The 19873-nt window shown below is 39.4% G+C and overlaps 1 protein-coding gene across 2 annotated transcripts in view; it reads left to right on the forward strand.

The window, feature by feature from the left end:
* The window catches only part of LOC309659928 (uncharacterized protein NECTIN3-AS1-like), a 55245-nt gene extending 35887 nt beyond the window's left edge, over positions 1 to 19358 (forward strand). For both annotated transcript variants that reach the window (XM_082460227.1, XM_082460226.1), the window contains exons 2-3: positions 7921 to 8613; positions 9041 to 19358. In XM_082460227.1, the coding sequence (XP_082316353.1) occupies positions 8137 to 8613; positions 9041 to 9346 (783 nt within the window). In that variant the 5' untranslated portion in view covers positions 7921 to 8136 and the 3' untranslated portion in view covers positions 9347 to 19358. The remainder of the gene's footprint in view (positions 1 to 7920; positions 8614 to 9040) is intronic.
* Positions 19359 to 19873: the final 515 nt, after the last annotated feature.

Below are 19873 nucleotides of genomic sequence, written 5' to 3' on the forward strand. Positions count from 1 at the left end.
CGGATTTTTGTCTCATTACCAAGGACTGAGTTCCTGTCTTAGGAATTTGCCAGGTGTGCCCAAGTCCTCTAAGGACACATAAGATTCAACCTTACCCTTGCCATTCCTCCCCTTTCTCAGCCACCAGGGTCCAGCCTCTGCACCATAGGCTGACTGAGGCTCCACTGTCACAGATTAGGCAGTACGATGCTGCCTGCCTGAATCCTGGGGCATTTTTCACTTCTGGATCTCTCAGCACCATGCTGTAATTTTGCATTGAGTGAACTTCCACTGTTCTATGTTTGTCTCCTGATTCCAGTTTCCTGGCTGCATCATCAACTCTTATGTATTGCCATATTCTTCAGCTACTTTGTTCTGTCTGCCAGACTGGACATCCTACCAGCACCTGCAGCTGGGCCATCCTCCCTGGTGGCAGGTTTAGTTTCAGGTCCCAGATTCTTCCACTATGACCTGCCCAGGACGAGCTTAACAAATTCAACAAATGTAAAATATGTCCTTTAAAATGTTTATGTTTCAAATACTGTAGTTTAATCATTTTTACTCAATTAGGTTGTGTTACACTTAAAGAATTATTTCCACACTTTTTTATTATTCTATGTGGATTGTGAAAATGGTTGCCTTTACCTGTTTGCAGGTCTTTTAAATAATAAAATGCAAATGAACCTTGCTTTTAATGGACATTCCGAGCAAAATTCTTCCGAGAATAACTTTATATTTAAGTGTGATATGATCTATTGAAATTGTGCCTATTTCTGTCCTGTTGTCCATGGGAGGAACCCTGGGCCTAATTATTATGCTTATCTATTGCCCTCAATCCTAAACTAAATGTGAAGAGTCATCGAATAGGCAAAAACAAAGAAAATCTATTTGTGCACCAGTATGGCTGTGTGTGTGTGTGTGCCTGTGTGCACGCCTTGAGAGAGTGAACGGTGAGAAAGGGCAGGGCAAAGCAACTCCATTCACCTGACAAATGTAAAAAGGGATCCCTGTTAATATAATAGTTATCAATTATGTGAATACTTATGTTGTATCAGGCAGTATGATGGACACTTGAATTACCTCATTAAGGCCCCCTTAATTTGGTACTAATTTTGTTTCCACTTCACATGAGAGAAAACTGAGGTTTAGAGAGGTTAATTAATTTACCTGAGTCCACACACAAAATGATTGCTGGATTAGAGATATGCTTCCCTGCAGTGAGGTCCAAATTTTTATCCTCTGGATTATCCTCTGCTTTCCTGTTCTTCACTAAGATGTCTCCAGGTTATTTTTGTATAACCGGGGAAGTAATAGAGAATGTGGGAGGAAAATAACTAACGTTTACTAGTTATAATTTTCTGAGGATTTTTACATACAATATCTGCTTAATCCTCAGAAAAAGTTGTGTTATTGCTGTCTCCATTTAAGATGGCAAAACAGAAACATCAGATGACTCCATATTGTCGTAGGTAGCTGTAGCTTCTTTACCTGACTATTGTTTACTATTCCATTGTGAGACTCTACCACATTATCCTAACAATGGACGTTTAGATTTTTTCAAGCTTTTTGTATTGTAAGTAGTTCCTCTGTGAACATTTATATGCATATTTCTAGTGCACGTTTTGCATAGCCTTTTCTTAGGTATATACCTAAGAGTATATATGTTGAAACTGAACACTTAAGACAATAAGTAAAACAAAAGCCATGTGTGGAGCAATGATGAGAGTGTGTCATGAACCAGCAATTTTGATTAAATTAATTCTATGCATCTGAGGTCAAAAAAGAATTCTGTAAACCTGAGGTCTCACCTTTCTCCCCCAAAACAATCACCTAACTTGGTAACTTATCTAGGGCAACGGAGTGGTGGAGCTGGGACTGACTGCACCTAAGTTCTGTAATTCCAGACAGTTCCCAGGCCTGTCCCACCTTAACACATGAACATCATTCTCACCATTCTACTTGGGTGGCCTGAGAACTACAAACTTCACAGCAGGATTTTACACCATTGAGTTGCAAGTCTGTTTCTGCAGAAGAGATTTGGTTTTGAGAAATTACTCAGGAGTGTTTATATTGCTTCACCCATGGGCCTGTGTGCTGCTAAGCTTGAAATGAAAAGAATGGCTTCGTGGTTTAGTTTTATGGGGGAACCAAAGCCATAGAATTATGATCCAGTGCATATAACATTGAAGGATAACAATTTAAAGTCCAATAATTCTTTGCTATTTATCTTCACCAGAGGATCTCAGAGAGTTTTATGAGAAATTATAGACTAAGAATTTGGAAGAGTTATGTGCAATTTATAGTTAAAAAAAGGAAGTGCTGAAGTTTTCTGGAATGCTCCAAGGCTGTCATTAGAGAAGGCATGAAGACAGCCCAGGATCATTGACTCTTTGGCTAGGAACCCTGGCAGGACTAGATGTGACCAAACGACTCGGTGATCCTGAATGGCTTCAGCTTGCTTTTGCATGGCAGTGTTCCTTTTCCAGGGGTCCTGCTGCTTGAAGGAGGACTTAGAAGAGCCGGCATGAATTAGTTGCCCAGAACCTTTAAGAAACAGTGATATTGTGGTGGTCATATTAATACAGCTTTTGTAATGTACTGTCTTTCTGGTTAGTATTTCTCCCTCTTCAATTGGAATTTTAAGCACCATAATGATGTGAGCCAGCTGAAGTTTTTAAACAGCACAAATATAAATGGTTATCCTAAATTATATTAGGGAGAAACTCTACTTGAATTATTTAGGTTAATAAATAAAGACACTACATTAATATAAGCTTAATATGTTTTAAGACTAAATATGCAATTCTATAAAACTTTGGTGATTTGTGTGCTTTCTTGTATGCTTTCTGTTGGCTGGCTGTAGGATTTTTAATTGAATTACTACAGAAAATTCAGCACAAAATATTATCAGATTTAACCACCCACTGAGTGTGTTATTTGTTACTGTTTTACTAGGCTAAATCAAAGGTCACACATCTCTTTTTCTGCACTGATTTTCAGCCCAGAGGGGTAAAGTTTTAAAATGAGATGATGAAATTTTAGAAAAGAGCAAGAACTTAATAGAAGGATAATACTCAATTATTTTCCTTAGAAAAATAAAGCTTTCATGACTACTTTATATGTGCATTCCTAGCTTTTTAATAGTTCACTTCTTTGACGTTCACATTCTGAAGCTTGTAACTAGTCTGAGGTTGAAACTGGAAGCAGAGTTGTAGGGGGACAGAGGTGCTCATGGAGAGAAAAGACCTGTTGGCAAACCCAGTGTCCACATTTCAAGCATAGTGCCTTCTGGCCATATCCCTCTAAAAGTTCAAAATGTGGGTGGGAAGGCAGCATGGCTGGAGGATTCAACCCAGCAAATAATCTTTTCAGAGTCTATATGTCTTCATTAGTCATAATAAGTGGTTAGGAGTGACCCCTCCCTCTTTTAGCTTATTACGAGTCAGCGTGTCTCATTTTACACTTGAGATTATTTAATTCAATGGTTCTCAAAGTGCAGTCTCCAGACCAGCAGCATCACCTAGGAACTTGTTGGAAGTATATGTTCTCATTTGTTCATCCAGACCTACTGAATCAGAACCACTAGGGATGGGGCTCAGCATTCTGTTTTAAAAGCCCTCCATGTAATTTTCATGCCTGCTAAAGTTAAAAAACAACTGACTTATGTTGATCAGTGTATGCTTTTTGGTAACCATATCAAAGAGTGACTTTCCCAATGTCTGATTCATAGTAGGCTCTCAATAAATATTACCCTGAAAATGAAAATATACTTAAGTTGTAATGCTACATTCTATAATGCTTACTATCCTATTTTAGTCCCTTTGTAACTGTATACTCAGGAATGAGTAGTTGCCCTCACAGATTATTCATTTTCTTTCCCTTTAAGATTAGCTTTTCAGCCTTTTATTTAATATGAAAGGTTACCTTCAAAGAAAATTGTTGTCTGATGCTTCAGTTATTTAATTCTCTGGAAAGTCACTGAGAAGCAAAGTTGGCTCATGCCAATTATTTCTTTCCCATTTTTAAAGAGGGATAGTCACTTCACTGTCAATAATGATTAGTGAATTTTTTTTCTAATCTCTTCTGCAGGACCAGCCAGAAGTTCAGTGGCCACGAATTTGTTGTTTTAGAACTTCTAAGTTGGCTTTGAGTCTGCTTAGACAGCAAATTCATCCAAGGGCTTTAATACTCTCAGCTTTGCTTCAAGTAATATGTGAAAATGAGGAAAAATCAATCACAGAGAATTTTGAAGTGCAATAGGTTTATGGAGACAAAGGGGTTCATACTGTGACATGTGAATTCATGTGTATTATATACCCAGATAATTTTTGATTTGTGAAATCCAGAGGAATCATGGACTTGAGATTTAGTGACATTCATGTGGTACAAATCTCTTTTGCATCTTGTCAGACAAGTGCCCTCTGGGGGTGGGGTTGAACAGCATCCCTGCATATGAGCACATCTAGCTCTTGTGGAGAGGTTCCTCGGGTTGGAGCATCAAAAGGGAGAGTCAGGGCCTGAAATTGTGTATGTGTCCTATGGGAATGAAATAGCAGATTCTGGGTAAAAACTTGCAGTCCAGGGATCACTGAGATTTGGAGGAGGCCCTGCATGAAGCAGGGTGGGGACGTAAGGATGGCCAGGGTGTGCTGACACTCTACCAGGAAGATGAAAAAGTATGGTAGGGATGGGAGGGAAATGGGCCTGCAGGGACCCAGGGATCTGAATAACTGTAGGGCCTCCCTGGGTAGCATGCCTTGTGATTCTAGGGGGGAAGTGGGTGGGAGAATGCTGCTAGTCTAGAGTTGTGCTGAGTAGTGCTAACCACTCCCTGAGTAGCTTTTTTTTTTTTTTTTTCCTGAGTGAAGCCAGCTACTGACATCACAGGCTCCAGATTGGTAGCTGGATTTACAGCTGAGCCCTGGCCAGCACTGCTCAGTTTTGTACCCCAAACTTCAGTTCGTTCAGAGAGAGGGGAGAATTGAACTGCAGAGCCCAGGCTGTGGGAGGCAGCCTGTAAAGACCTGCATTTTGAAGTCCACAAACACTGAACACCTTCCAGGTGCCAAGAACCTTGGAGACACTAGGGATGAAGTGACAAGCAAGACTTCCTACCCTCAGGGAGCGCCGAGCCTAGTGAAGGAGACAGATATCTAAACAGGTTATTACAATCCAGTGGGTTGATTTTTGTAGACACAGAATGTTACCTGAATCAAATCAGTTTTTTCTGCCTGAGGAAGTCAGCTAAGTCTTCTTAGAAGAGGTGATACTATGACTAGGCCAGGTAGCAAAGAGGGGAAGGGGCACTGCAGGCAAAATGAAGAGTGTCTAAAGAAGTATAGTGCTCTCAGGAAATGGCAAATGTTACCTTTTCACAGTAGCAGAAGATACCTGAGGGTGACTGGTGGACCTGAAGTTGGACAAGTGATGTGGTGTCACATCACAGAGGACCTGTATCTTTCTGGGGGAATAGGGAGCGGCAGAGCTTTAAATAGGAGAGAGACATGATCAGATTTATTTTAGAAAGATTATTCTAGCTCATTTGTGGAGGGTGAATTAGAGGGAGTAGACCCTTGTCAAAGTATGGTTGAGGCATGGTGAGGGTTTGACTCAGGGCCATTTCAAGGCAGTGGAGAAGTCAGGTTGACTTTTGGACTCTTGACTTTGCCCAGCTGACTTCTCTTTTTTAGTTCTATCCTCACCTCTTTGGGGGCTGCTCTGGCTGCTGCTTCTATAGTTGCTGTCTCCATAGTTGCTTCTGATACAGCAGATAGCTAGAACTTGAGCCTACATTCTCTCATTTATTACATGGAACATTTTTGTCTCTCAAAGATTTTACAAACTTTCCTAACAGTGTGGAACTAAAGCTAATTACAAAGAATCCTATGTTAATATACTAGTAAATAAATTCTGTCCTTAGATACCATCTTTTGTGATAAGCAGTATTCTTTGGACTTGACATGTAATTTAAGTGGCTTACACCAGATGCATTAATTCATTCATGAAACTTTTATTGACATTTACTATGTGAAGGCACTGTTAGCTTTACTGAAGGGTAACATAAAAAGTACTGAGTGACCTCTTGCAGAATGTACCGACACTGCTTTATTCTTTACAGCTACAAAGCAAGGAACTTTCTAAAAGCACTTAGTTCATTCATTCATACGTTTACTCATCCATCTATTAATCCATCAGTCAGCATATATTGGTTGAGTATCTACTTTGTGAAGGCAAAGGAATGAAAGGAGGAACACATTAGGGGTAGAAATAAAAATAGAACAGAATTTGGGTGTAGCTCATGGTTCTCAGAAAGTCCAGAATGTAAAAATAACCTCAAGGTTCTGGACAACTTACTCTTTAATACTAGGCTCATTTTCATTATTAAAAAGCATCTTGGTTGAGAAAGTGAAGTTTTAGCTTCTTAGATAACCTCTCCTATCTTTGCCTCCATGTTTCTCTGGTAGTTACTTGAAGCTTTTGATCACTGGACTGTGGAACTATGTTCATCAGGCCACGATAATTTCAAGAAATGAATAATGAAAGTATTTTCCATTATCTTTCTGTAGGATTTTCTCCTCAGTCGAAAAGGGACCAAATAGTATGCTTTTCTAGGCAGGTGTGATAGGAGATACTCAGTGTACTCCCCCCACTTCCCAGCTGATGGATCCGTTTGAAAAGTGACCCAGTTTCAGTATTTAGCTACTAGTTGTTTGTGTAAAGGGTCATAAGAGACCATCTTAGAAGTACTACATACCCAGACATATTTTGATCTTTTCCTACCTTAAAGTCCTGCTTTTAATTGAAGAAGGCCTTTCTCTGTCTATAATCTACTCTTTTATGGAAAGAGCACTTGCTGGGAGTTAGGTGACTTGATTTCTAATCCCAGCTATGCTGCTGACCAGTTGTATGACTTTAGGCCAGGGGTTGGCAGGCTACAGCCTGCTGCCTAATCTGGCCTACCACCTGTTTTTGTAAATAAAATTTTATTGGAACACAGTCATGATTATCTGTTTACGTATTGACTGTGAGTGCTTTCGTGCTATAGCAGAGATGAATATTTGTAACAGGGCCATATAACCCACAGAGCCTAAACTATTTACTATTAGGTCCTTTACGGAAAAAAGACTCCAAGCTCAGCATTACGCAGGTCATTATCTTACTTGAGTCTCAGCTTCCCCATCTGTAACCTTTAGGAATTGGATTAGGTTTTTCCCCAGGGCCCATGTCCTTCTTAGCTTTCTGTTACTCTGTAGCTCTTCCCACAGAAAAGCCTCATCTAATACAATCACTATACACTGGGATATAAACCTATTCATGTTTTCATTCACTTATTCAATTCATTAGGCACCTGGCAAGCCTCTGTAGAAAACTAACAAATGTAAGAGAATCCCTGCCCTTGAGAAGCTTATAATCTGGTTAGAGACATAGTTACAATGTTCAGAAGTTAAATTATAATAGAAAATAATAAAGGATAACATTCCAAATTTAGTGATTATTATTAAAGGTGTTTAGAGGAGAGAAATCATTATGGGCTGAGATGATTAGGGAAAACCTATAGGGGAAAGTGGAATGTTTTTAAAGAATAGTCATCTCTGACTCCATAGAATACTGGATTTAGTGTCCCTCTAAGATAGTAGTTTTCAAATTTTAGAGTGCAGGAAAATCACTTAAGTTACTAGGAAAAAATGTAAATTCCTGGAACCCAGCTTTAGAGATTCTGAATGTAGGTCTGGGGTATGACCCAGAAATCTGCTTTTTCAAAAAGTACCCCAGGTGATTCTGATATACATGGAGAATACTGCTCTGGAAATTTGGCAAGTTTCTGCCTAGGAATTTATGCTAGGTTTGGCTGAGTCTTATTAAATCATGGATTTTGTGTGACTGGGAGGAACTCCACTATCCATGGAGCAATTACTTCAGTGACTTTCTCTCTCCTTTTAGGGAAGCTGAGATCTCCCAGGCCAAGAAGAACAACCTGAGGACTCTATTTCTGAAGGCCATTGAACTCCTTCAGATAAGTCCAGAGGGGAAATCTGAGATCAGTACAGCTGTTTGTCTATGATAGCTGAGGGTAAATCATTGGAGTCAGGGAACTAACTACTTCCATTAGCATTTGACTATTGGTCCTTTTGTTGTGAGCTCCTTGTTTCTGCAAAGATGGCTGGGGTCAGCACAGTGGGTCAAAAAAAAACCCTAGATGAGAGAGGTTGGGAATCTCCAGTCTGCATCCCAAACCATGTCGCTGATGACTTGAGCATATCAGCAGATACTCAAGATACAGAGGATAGATTCCACCCATGGGAGAATGACCCTCTGAAGAGAAGTTTGGAATTATCATCAGAGCCATTGGAGGGGACATCTGGAAGTCATGTGGGTGATGTTTCACAAGATCCTGTCAGGCCTCCAGTCCAGAAGAGAAAGCTAGATCCACTTCCAAAAAAACATAGACATCTTAGAAAGGTCGTAAGGACAAAGAGAATGAGAAAGAGCAAGAGGAAGAAGAAAGTGGAGACCCACTGCCCTGGCATTCTTCCAACGCCTTTGTTACCACCACAAAGTGAAGAAGATGAGGTGGTAGATAAAAAGCTGACCCTACTCAGTGCCAAGGAAAGTGATCCTGACCTTCCCAATGAGGTAGGGATGAGGCATGGGGTAGAAAAATTCTGGGCTTGCCACACACACACCAAGCATATACCCAAACGTATAATGGCTCGACACTCTAAAAATGTATTTCTTTCCCAAATAACAATTCTAAGTGGTTCCAGGATGGAGGCTGAAGGAAGAGGGCGTGGGTACCACAAAGCCATTCAGTGATCCAGGCTGATGGTGCCTCTGCCAGCCTCAGCATGCAGTTTCCATGGGGGATCCTGCGTTACTCCAGAAGGGAAAATAATGACAACTCTTCACCTGGGGTGGGAGGAGCTGGGGATAAGGAACTTGAGAAACAAACTAGGATCCTTGGGCCCAGATAGAGTATGAAAGAACTGGTTCTGAAGGTCAGGTTCTTTCTGTATAGTGCGTTCGCATTGAGGGCTTTTAAACTTTTTTCTTCTACTTGCAGGACAGATTACAGAGTCAGCAGGATGAAGGTACCTGTATGATGCATCAGGAATGTCAGATCCAGCCCTGTGAGCTCTCCGTGTCCCAGGAGCTCGGGCCCTCCTCTCCTGCAATGACATCCTCGGCATCACCACCCCTCTGTTTCGGTCGTTTTTTAAGCTGTGTCTGCCAGACCTTCTCAAGGTCTAGGAAGAGGGAATCTCCTGGAAGAGAGGGCACCAAGCAAGCTGAGACAGGAGGTGACGCTAAGGCTCTGAGACCTGGTCTGCTGAGAGTTCTCGGCAAAAACAAAGTACAGCCTCACTAAAGTCTGTAGCAAGTTGAAATTGATTTAGGTTTCCCTTGTGTTTAGTTTAATAGTTTTCTCTGTGACATTGTTCCTGTTAGTTGAGCTCTTGTCTGTCTAAAAGAGCTGCTTTTAAGTTGAGATCTTCAAGCCTAAAGAGGTAGTAAAAGCAAAGTAACTTTGAGGCTTTTAATACCGTGCCCAGGAGTGGGATTGCTTCTTACTTCCTCCCATTAGACTGAAGTAGGATTCACTCTGGAGCAGCGGTTCCCAAATTCATGCATGTTTCACTCATGTATGTAGTTGGCCTAATTTTCTCTAACTTCCCTGAGGATGGAAGTTGTACAGTTTCATCATTTTGAGTAATGTCTCCTGATATCTATCACCAAGTGGAGACTTCTTATGCCCAGCTCCTCTCATTTTTTCTTTTTAACCTTTAGCTAGAGATTCATTTTGCATTCTTCATTTTCAGTACTTCGTTGAAATTCTGCCACTTTCTACTTGATTTGGCTATGCCAAATCAGTGGGTGGTGGTTATTACTGTTCTTTCACATGATGCCACAATTACTCTCCCATCTCTAAGCATTGTTTCGTTTTCTTTTTCTTACTTGTTAGTAAGATACCTGGCTTCTGAAGTGTGCCTGTGGTCTTCTCTCTGTATTGAAAACATAGTCACCCTAGGTAATGCTCCTTCCTTGTCATTCTTTAGCCAGACTCTCACAGAATCCTGAGTTCTTCTGAGAATCCCAAATACAATAAGTACTTTAAAAAAAAGTTCTAGATCATTTCACTTCCCCCTTGTTCTGGTATGCTAGGTTAATCCTCTTCCCAGGATAGAAAATAGAGTTTAAATTAATCTTATACCCTCCTATGAGGAGGGAGTAGGTTTAAGAAGAGTTTGAGAGTTTCTCTGTAGCTTTAATTACCTATTGTTATTTCCTACTTGTCCCAGTTTCCCAACTCATATAAGATTAATAAATAAAAGTAGAAATATCAATAAGTGTGTAAAGGATCTGCATAGGACGGAAGTTATATATTTTCTTGCTTTCTTAAGACTGACCTTGATGGTTACTATATTGGAATTAGAGAAGATGACCAATATGTTTGTTTTGTTCTTTTCTCTCCTGGAACAGGGCTTTGTACTGTTGAGAGAATGTAGTTGGGAAGGGAATAGAATGAGTTGCAAGAGCAGTGGCAAAGATCCTTAAGACTCCCTTGGAGGTAATTGGTAAAAATTGACCTTGAAAAAGTCTTGTGTGTTACGGTGTGTTGAGGATTTCAAATTAGAATTAGGAATTTTGCTAAATGTCATACTCAGTGCCTGGAGTAAAATGGGGCCCATTTCTAAAGTCAGTCATGCTTTGAAACCTTTATTTTTTTAAACAAGTCATTGATTTCTTGTTTTAGAAAGTATGGAGTTTTAATAGAGTTAATAGACCATTATAAATGGGCTCAAGCTATTACATGAATTTCAAATTATCCAAACTATGTTTATGTGCATGTTTTCTCAATTTAATACAGGCAAGGCACAATGTACATAAAGTCTTGAGTCACAGAGCCTATTATTAAAGGCTCAAAGGAAGGTAGATATTAGTGTTGCTATTAATACTTTATTACTCTTATTGTTTTTTATCATAGAAAAACTATCAGTTGGAGCCTAGTTCGCCATATCTCCAACCCGTCTCCCATACTGATTTTCACATAAGGTTTATTTACTCCAAATTTAGAGGACAGGTTTCAGATAAGGAAAGATCTGTATAAGCACTTAGTTTTGAAACGCTTTTGCTCATGTGTCTTGACCCCTTGCTCACAAACAGGAGAAAGGGTGTCCACCTTTCTTCTGATGCATTTGTAAATGAGGAAGTGCATGTTCTCTGGTTTCAGATTTTGTGTTGCTGTCTTTTTGGTTTGAGTTATTAAACATGGTTTATGGCTTAATAAACTTGCTTTTATAAAATATATTTAGAAAGTTAGTACAACTGTATCCAAGTAAAAACAAATTAAAAAATAAAATCTACTACTATTGATGAGAGATAAAGCTTAGGGGTCATTTTTAAAAACTGTTTTCCAGCAAGGCAGATAAACATATTATAAATGTGTTGTAAACAGAAATAATTGACAAGTATAAAAATGATCATATTTAATGTGTTTAGTTCCCTATTTTTTCATGGGAATCCTAAGAACTAGGTAGGTGGCAGGTGTACTTATTGCTATAGGTCAATTAAGTTGAGATTAAGCGGGTCAATTAAACTTTTCCAGTGATTTTCCTAAGATCACTCATTAAATCTGATAGGGAAACATAATACAAGTTCTTTAAACAGATTATTTAACCACAAATCTATGGTTTTCTTTTTCTATATGTGATTGCTTTTGCTCTGTTCTTGTTCCAGCATGCCATACTGAAACACTTCCTGCTAACCATTTTGTTTTTTTCACCTTGTCCTCACATTACTGTCCAAATGCCAACTAATGTCATCTTTACTTACCTGGAAAATTTTAACATGAAAAAACTCTGGCTGATGTAAAGTTGTACAAAGAACGAACAGAGACTGTAAGTAACTGATTTACTTATTAAAATGAGTTTTGACAGAAAAAGTAGAAATTGTCTAGTCCCACCCTCCTATTTATCCAAGGAGCCTGAAACACAGGTAGCTCTCTCAATATGACATAGCTGGTTAGGGGCAAAGCTAAAACAAGTGATAGCTAATAGATTAAATATTGTACTTTTTATGTATCATCTGTGATCTTCAAGCAATCTGTGTAGGGTTGATATTAATATTTTCATTTTAAAGATGAGATAATTTAAGTTCAGAAAGGTCCCAGAACTTGATAAGTCTTGATGCGAAATCCAGACCCAGGTGTGTTATTCTCCAAAGCCTGTACTCATTACATTCTACCTCTCAGTATTATAATATTATAAAATCTCTTTGTTTTCTAGTCTAACTCTGTAATGCCAAGAACAGGCAATTTCTTTTATTTGCCAGAATTTAGATTTTAACCTTAATACATCTGCAATAAAAATAGTCCAATAAAAAGAGTCTAATTAATATGACTATTTCTTCCAGGTACAATTTCTACATTAGGTAGTAAATAATAAAATAGTTAACCTAAATATCATTGATAAAAGAAAACTGCAGTGTAATATAAACAAAGTTTTAATCATTACAACCAATTAAGCTTAGACAATTACTTACCTGGAAAACAATCAAGGAAAAAAGGGATAGTACACAATCAAAGCAGGGCCCTTCACTTGACAGGGTCACAAGATAAAGCACAGCAAAGGTGAATTATGTCCCATAGAGAGCTAGTAGACTTGAGAGTGTTTCTAACCCATTTTCAGGTGAATGATTTGGGACGTGGGTAGCAGAGAGACAGGCTCTTCTACGTAACCCAGTGACCCTTGAAATAAGTGAGTATACTCCTGCTAATGAACTCCAGGCTTTAAATAGGAAATTTGAATTTTCTCATGCCTTAAAACATTCTTTTCATTCTGATTTGATAAGGCCTCTTTCAAGACAAAAGGAAAGAACAACAAAACTGGAAGATTCAAGCCACTGGACTGTGTGGCCAAGGAATGTTGTTCTTCATTTTTTCAAATTCAAGTCGTGAGGACAGCTGTTGTATGTGGGAGATCAGATTGGTACAGATTTCTTGTACTATATTCTGTCAACTATAAAGAATTGCAGCACTGCTTCCATCATGGAAGCTCTGTGATGGACCGTCTCAGACACATGGTTAAAAACCCTCCTGGTTCGCAGTGCTAGAGGAAGTAAGTCTTTGACTAGGATCCTTGTTCCGCCTCTCCCCACCAACCCCCGTGCCTTAGAATCAGTCCTGCAGTTGGTAAGAGACTCAAGGAAGGCTATTTTAGTAGAGGAACGCTATTTTTATAGAGGTTTATAGTCTACATGAGGACAAAACCCAGAACAGATTAAAAGAATCTTTAAATAAGTTACATAATTTTGGATAAATTCAGAATTCTGGGATTCTATTACAAATGATTTCTAATGTGAACTTCTTTCCTGGTTGTAATCACCATTCTGATTCTTGGATGCCTGTGAAAATACACAGTTCTGGCTCATTACAATGGTAGCCCTTCTGGTGAGCAGGACAATAGATCCATTCACAGAGAGTGATGAAACAGTAACTGGGATTTTTAATAACTGCTGTGAGAAATAGCCCCTTAATGTCTGTCCCTTTTCTTGAAAGAAAGAAGAATATAATGACTGTAAAAATAAGGAAAAGAATACATTTCAATCAGCATTTAGTACCAAAGCTTCTACTTGGTCTGTGATGCTCAATAAGAATCTCTGGATAAAATTTATGTATAGAAGATGACAGATCCCATATGGTTATCCCATAACCCCTTTCCTAAAAGCTACCATTCATCTTAATTTAAAATTTGGTTTCATTTTAAAATTAAAATTATGAAGCAAAGGTCTATATCTAACTCTGTAAGTTGTCTAATTCTACCTGTTACATAATTATATAATAAGTAGTTGGGAAATATCTGCCTGAATCTGGATTTAAAAGTTGAAAAATTTAAATACTGAATCCTGGTTTTGCCATTTGCTATTGTGTAACTTTGGCTATTTATTTAAACTCATTAATCTTTGGTCTCCTCATCTAAAAATGGAAGATAGTAACACCCCAAAGGTGGTTTTGAGGACTTCATGAGATAATATCTCTGAAAAAGTCTAGTGACTGTTTTGTAGTAGAAAGCTTTTGACATTGTAATGCTTATTGAATTCTTAGAAAACAAAACAAAACATTAACTTCACTAAGTGCTCTACAAGGGTAAGCAATGCACGGCAATCTTTACTTCTCAGAGAACTAAGTTCATTTCTGGGGGTACCACGTGGAGCAAATAGTTTTCATATTTCTTTATTCCCAATTTGAGTGTCTCTTGAGAAAATTTTTATCTCAGAATTTAAGTCAAAACCCCTTTATTGTTACAATCTGCGAAATCAATATTAGTTCAGCCTTTATTCTTTTTTTTTGGTTTGTTTTTTTATTGGGGAATAGTTGTGTTACAATGTTGTGTTAGTTTCCGCTGTACAGCGAAGTGGAGTTCCCTGTGCTATATAGCAGGTTCTCATTAGTTATCTATTTTATACATATTAGTGTATATATGTCAATCCCAATCTCCCAACTCATGCCCTCACTTTCCCCCCTTGGTGTCCATACGTTTGTTCTCTACACCTGTGTCTCTATTTCTGCCTTGCAAACCAGTTCATCTGTACCATTTTTCTAGATTCCACATATATGGGTTAATATACGATATTTGTTTTTCTCTTTCTGACTTACTTCACGCTGTATGACACTCTCTAGGTCCATCCATGTCTCTACAAATGACCCAATTTCATTTTTTTTATGGCTGAGTAATATTCCATTGTATAGAGGTACCACATCTTCTTTATCCATTCGTCTGTTGGTGGACATTTAGGTTGCTTCCATGTCCTGGCTATTGTAAATAGTGCTGCAGTGAACATTGGGGTGTATGTGTCTTTATTTAAAAATTTTATTTATTTTGTTTATTTACCTTTGGCTTTGCTGGGTCTTCGTTGCTGTACACAGGCTTTCTCTAGTTGTGGCAAGTGGGGGCTACTCTTCATTGTGGTGCACAGTCTTCTCATTGCAGTGGCTTCTCTTGCTGTGGAGCACGGGCTCTGGGCACGTGAGCTTCAATAGTTGTGGCATGCGGGCTCATGAGCTCTAGAGCACAGGCTTAGTAGTTGTGGCACATGGGCTTAGCTGCTCTGTGGCATGTGGGATCTTCCTGGACCAGGGATCGAACCTGTGTCCCCTGCATTGGCAGGCGGATTCTTAACCAATGCACCACCAGGGAAGTCCTGCATGTGTCTTTCTGAATTATGGTCTTTTCTGGGTATATGCCCAGTAGTGGGATTGCTGGGTCATATGGTAATTCTATTTTTGTTTTTTTAAGGAACCTCCATATTGTTCTCCATAGTGACTGTATCAATTTACATTCCCACCAACAATGCAAGAGGGTTCCCTTTTCTCCACACCCTTTCCAGCATTTATGATTTGTAGATTTTCTGATGATGCCCATTCTAACTGGTGTGAGGTGATACCTCATTGTAGTTTTGATTTGCATTTCTCTAATAATTAGTGATGTTGAGCATCTTTTCATGTGCCTCTTGAGGGCCTTTATTCTTTTTCGTAGGGCTGCATAGATACTCATCTAGTCATAAACTGATTTAATGCAACATCTTTTTTTATAAGTCATTAGCATTTTCTAAGAAAACTTCATTGTAAAGACAGTTTATTCAATGGCTGTAATAGAGTGGTGGTTCTTAACTTTTTCTGCTTAAACCCTCCTAAATGATAGGAGATATCCTGTCAATAACAATACTTCACTATAGCAATGATTATTGAATGTTTAATGAAATGATGATAGAGACACGTACCAGCTATATTAGAATTCTGGAGACATTATCATTGGGAAAAGTGCCCCCTCCCCTGTATTTTAATAACCTCCTTTACCATTTCCTTTATCTATCTGTTGAATATTACTGCAAGACTGACTGTGTAAAGGACCATTAGATTCCAGTGTTTGTGATCTGAAATTTTATTTTGTTCTACTCAATAAGCATATATGGAACATATGTGCCTAAGCTGAAGCTATTTTATCTCAAAGTAAAGCAAAGGAAACATACATAAAAAGTAGAAGAACCTATCTGTCCTATCAAATAATTTGCAGACTGTTCAGAGAAAATAAGACAAGCACTCACACTGTGACTACCAAACAATATTAAAAGTATCCAAATGAGCTTAAGAGAGCGTTTGACAATGTTTAAGTAAGAACTGATAGGATGCCTTGTATTGGAAGGATATTGCAAGGTGGAATATAGGAGATGCCATCTTTGAATAGGTAAATTTTGAGCTCAATTTGAGGGAAGAATATGGTCTAGATTTTATCCAGTCCCACAGCCAAAAAGTTAAAATTACTTTATTGGATGGAGTCCTGGAGGCTGGATGGAGCCAGAGCACAGGTGTGACCAGATCCAATAGAAAGCTGGCAGAAATGGTGAAGCCATTCAGACAAGTCCTTTGTTCAAGGGTAGGCAGTTTAAAAGATGGGTCAGGAACAGAAGACAGAGCTACACAGTTAGGCCCTGAGTAAAGGCAGTAATGGTACAGAGGCAGTCACAAAAGAGAGAATAAAGAGGGCCTAAGACATTTATCTGAACAGTAGAAAGGGCTATGGTGTGTTGGTCATGAAGCATTTTGGGGGGAAGGTCCCCTCCAAAGGAAAACAGGGTGGATAACATTGAAGGAGATGAAAGTGGATGATTCAGATGGAGGATATCATGAAGAAAGATACAAATGTGGCATTATTAGGTCATATATGGGGGACATGGAGTAGCTTAGAAATGTGTGGTGGAAAGTAATGAGAAATAAGATGGGGCCATTTGAACCCCATTATTGTATTCTATACTTGGCTTTGATTCATAGTTGAGAGAGAGCCATTGTAAATTCTTGATCTTCTCTAAGGAGGTAACATTGCCCAAGTTAGCAAGCCTAAGAAGGAGCAAGTGTGGGAGTAGAGATGTGCAAGGGCATTAACCTAAATTCAGCAATGACCTCTAAGAATATGTTGTTTGGTTAGCTGCTTTCTACTATACGTTTGGGCTAGATGATTGCCTCTTTTTCACCACTTGCTTACAAATAATATATATATAATTTTTTTTAAACATTTTTTTGATGTGGACCACTTTTTTTTGTCTTTATTGAATTTGTTACAATATTGCTTCTGTTTTATATTTTGGTTTTTTGGCCACAAGGCATGTGGGATCTTAGCTCCCTGACCAGAGATCGAACCTGCACCCCCTGCATTGGAGGGCAGTCTTAACCACTGGACCACCAGGGAAGTGCCACAAATAATATATTTTTGTAAGAATGGTAGATAAAATTAATGATTACGAAGGAACCCTTATGTGAAAACACATAGTAGTTTGTATTATGAAGAATGTAGAAAATCATGATCTGACTTAGGTTTCACATTCTACATTAGTCAAAAATTAAACATAATACATTTGGTGGAAACGTCTAAATGCTTATTCATAAGGTAATGTTACTGACCCTCCAGAGTTGGTCTCCAGGAAGGGTCCTTCTGTCCAGTGTCGCTGGTGCGAATAGAAGGAGATGGAGTTCAGTTCAGAAACAAAAGGAAAGCTTTATTCTTGGGTCAGAGAATGGAGAGGTGCGAGCTCTCTCGCTCTAAAGCACAGGCTCTCCGGACAGGCTGGGGGGCGGGGATGCTTTATAGCGATCCCGTCAGCGGGGCGGGGGCAGAGTTCTCACCGATTGGTGAGAGGTGTGTTGCCCTGGCTGCAGATCGCGGGGCGGGCGCAGCGTCTCTGCACGCGGCCCGCCACCGCCATCTTGAATTGCAGTGCAGCGCTTCTGCACGCAGTCGCCGAGCTGAGGTGCGGGCACGGCCGTTGCACACGAGGAACTCAGGGCTGAAGAGCCGGGTGCAAGGCCTCTGCACGCGGCATTCTGCGAGCAAGTGAAATGAGACTAAGCACAAAGGGAAAGAAAAGGTTAGACTTGATTTTATTATCTAGTTTCTATTTTTATTTCCTGGGAATTGTTAATGGGCTTTGCCGGTGACAGCAACAGAGCGGTACAACCTAGTATTTGAGAATCCCACTGCAGACAGAGCCTGGGTTCAATTCCTGGTTTTACCACTTAGTAACTATGTACCTCAAATTCCTTTTTTTTTTTTTTTTTGTGCCCTGATTTGCTCATCTGAAAAGAATAATTATACTTCATCATAGAGCTTTGGTGAGAATTAAATGAGGTAACACATTTAAAGAACTTAGAACTTGGCACACAAAGTGCAAGCTCAACAAATATGCACCTGTTGTCATCAGATGGGCAGGATCCTTTTTAAAATACTGATTTGCGTGGGAAGAGGTGTTAAGGTTTCAAAGGGGGAGGATTGCATGAGGTCCCTGGGGAGTCTGACCCTAACTGTAGCGGCTCCCAGCCTCACCAAACATTCTGAGCATGGGTCGTCACCACACCTGAAGAGATTCTCTGTGTTAAGATAGGTATCACGTGACTATAGGGTATGTTTCTTAGCATCTAATTGTGAAGGAGTCTAATTAATCCTTTATCCCCAGTGCTCAGCACAGTGCCAAGCACGGTAAGCACACGATACCTTCTCAGTAAATGTCTGTCAAGTGAATGAGTACACAATTCACGGAAGAACAGAATTTCAGTATATGCAAAATTAAATATGCCATTCACACAAACAACATTTTGTTTCTCTCTCAGATAGCTTTTGCAGTGTTTGGCACTGAAGACAACTCTCAGATCGTAAGACATAGTGGGAGATCCCCCAAAGGGACTGAGTATGAAGTTTTCATCAGTTAAGTGGCATGGAGCATGGGATCAGCTTTAGGCTGATTAAAAAAATAGATTCAGAGCTGCTATATTCAGTGATTAAGAAGAACTAATGCATTCCCCTTTTCAACAGTCTCAGTTCTTTGCTTTAAAATGCACATGTGCACACACACACAAACACACTTGCACAGGCACAAAACACAAATACAGCACAGTTACAATATCCCTTTATTAATTTGGGTTGTGTTGTATAACAAGCTACCTCAAAACTTAGCAGTTTAAAACAATGACATACATTTAGTTCGTGAATCTGCAAGTTGGTCAGGGTTTGGCAGGGAAGTCTCTTCTGTGTTCTATGCAACGTAGCTGGGGCAACTCTATTTTTGACTGAGGGTTTCGTATCCAAGATGGTACACTCACATAATTGGCAAATTAGTGCTGTCTGTCATCTGCTTGCTCAGCCATGCTGTGGGCCAGGGGCCGAAGTTCCTTTCCACATGGGGTCTCTTCATAGACTGTCATCCATCACAGCATGGTGGCTGTGATCCAAGAGTGAGCGTCCCAAGAGAACCAGGTAGATGCTAGGTTTCCTGATCTAGTCTCAGAAAGCAGGTAATGTCAATTCTATTATAGACCACCAGATTCAAAGAAATATAGACACTCCCCATACCACCCCCTACCCCACCCTGCCCCGCCCCCCAAGCTCCAGAGGAGGAGTGTCAATGTCACATTGTAAGAAGAGTGTGTGGAATGGGAGATCTTGTTGTGGTCTCCTTGGAGAAAGTACAGTTAGTGCTTAGACAAATACTAATTCAAGTTTCAAAGGTCCCAAAGTGACAAGAATATTCTGGTATGTTGGAAGTATTTTCTGGAAGAGTCATATTCAAATGAAGAAGACGTTTTTGTTGAGATTTGGAAAAGACAGTTTCAGTTACATGTAAGTTGTGCCATGGAACTTACCTTTGAAGAAAGTTCCCAACAGTATGAATAGGACAAAGGGAAGGGGGCGTTAGCTGGCTTAGGTAATTTAGCATGAAGAGCTGAGTGTCAACAATTTAAAAACTAAACTTAGGAGTCCTCACCTTGTCCTGTTGATGCCAGTGGAAGAGGATATTCTTTTTTTTTAATTGAAATATAGTTAATTTACAATATTATGTTAGTTTCAGGTGT

Source organism: Balaenoptera physalus (genome assembly GCF_965194825.1).
Source record: "Balaenoptera physalus genome assembly, chromosome: 4".
Taxonomy (NCBI): Eukaryota; Metazoa; Chordata; class Mammalia; order Artiodactyla; family Balaenopteridae; genus Balaenoptera; species Balaenoptera physalus.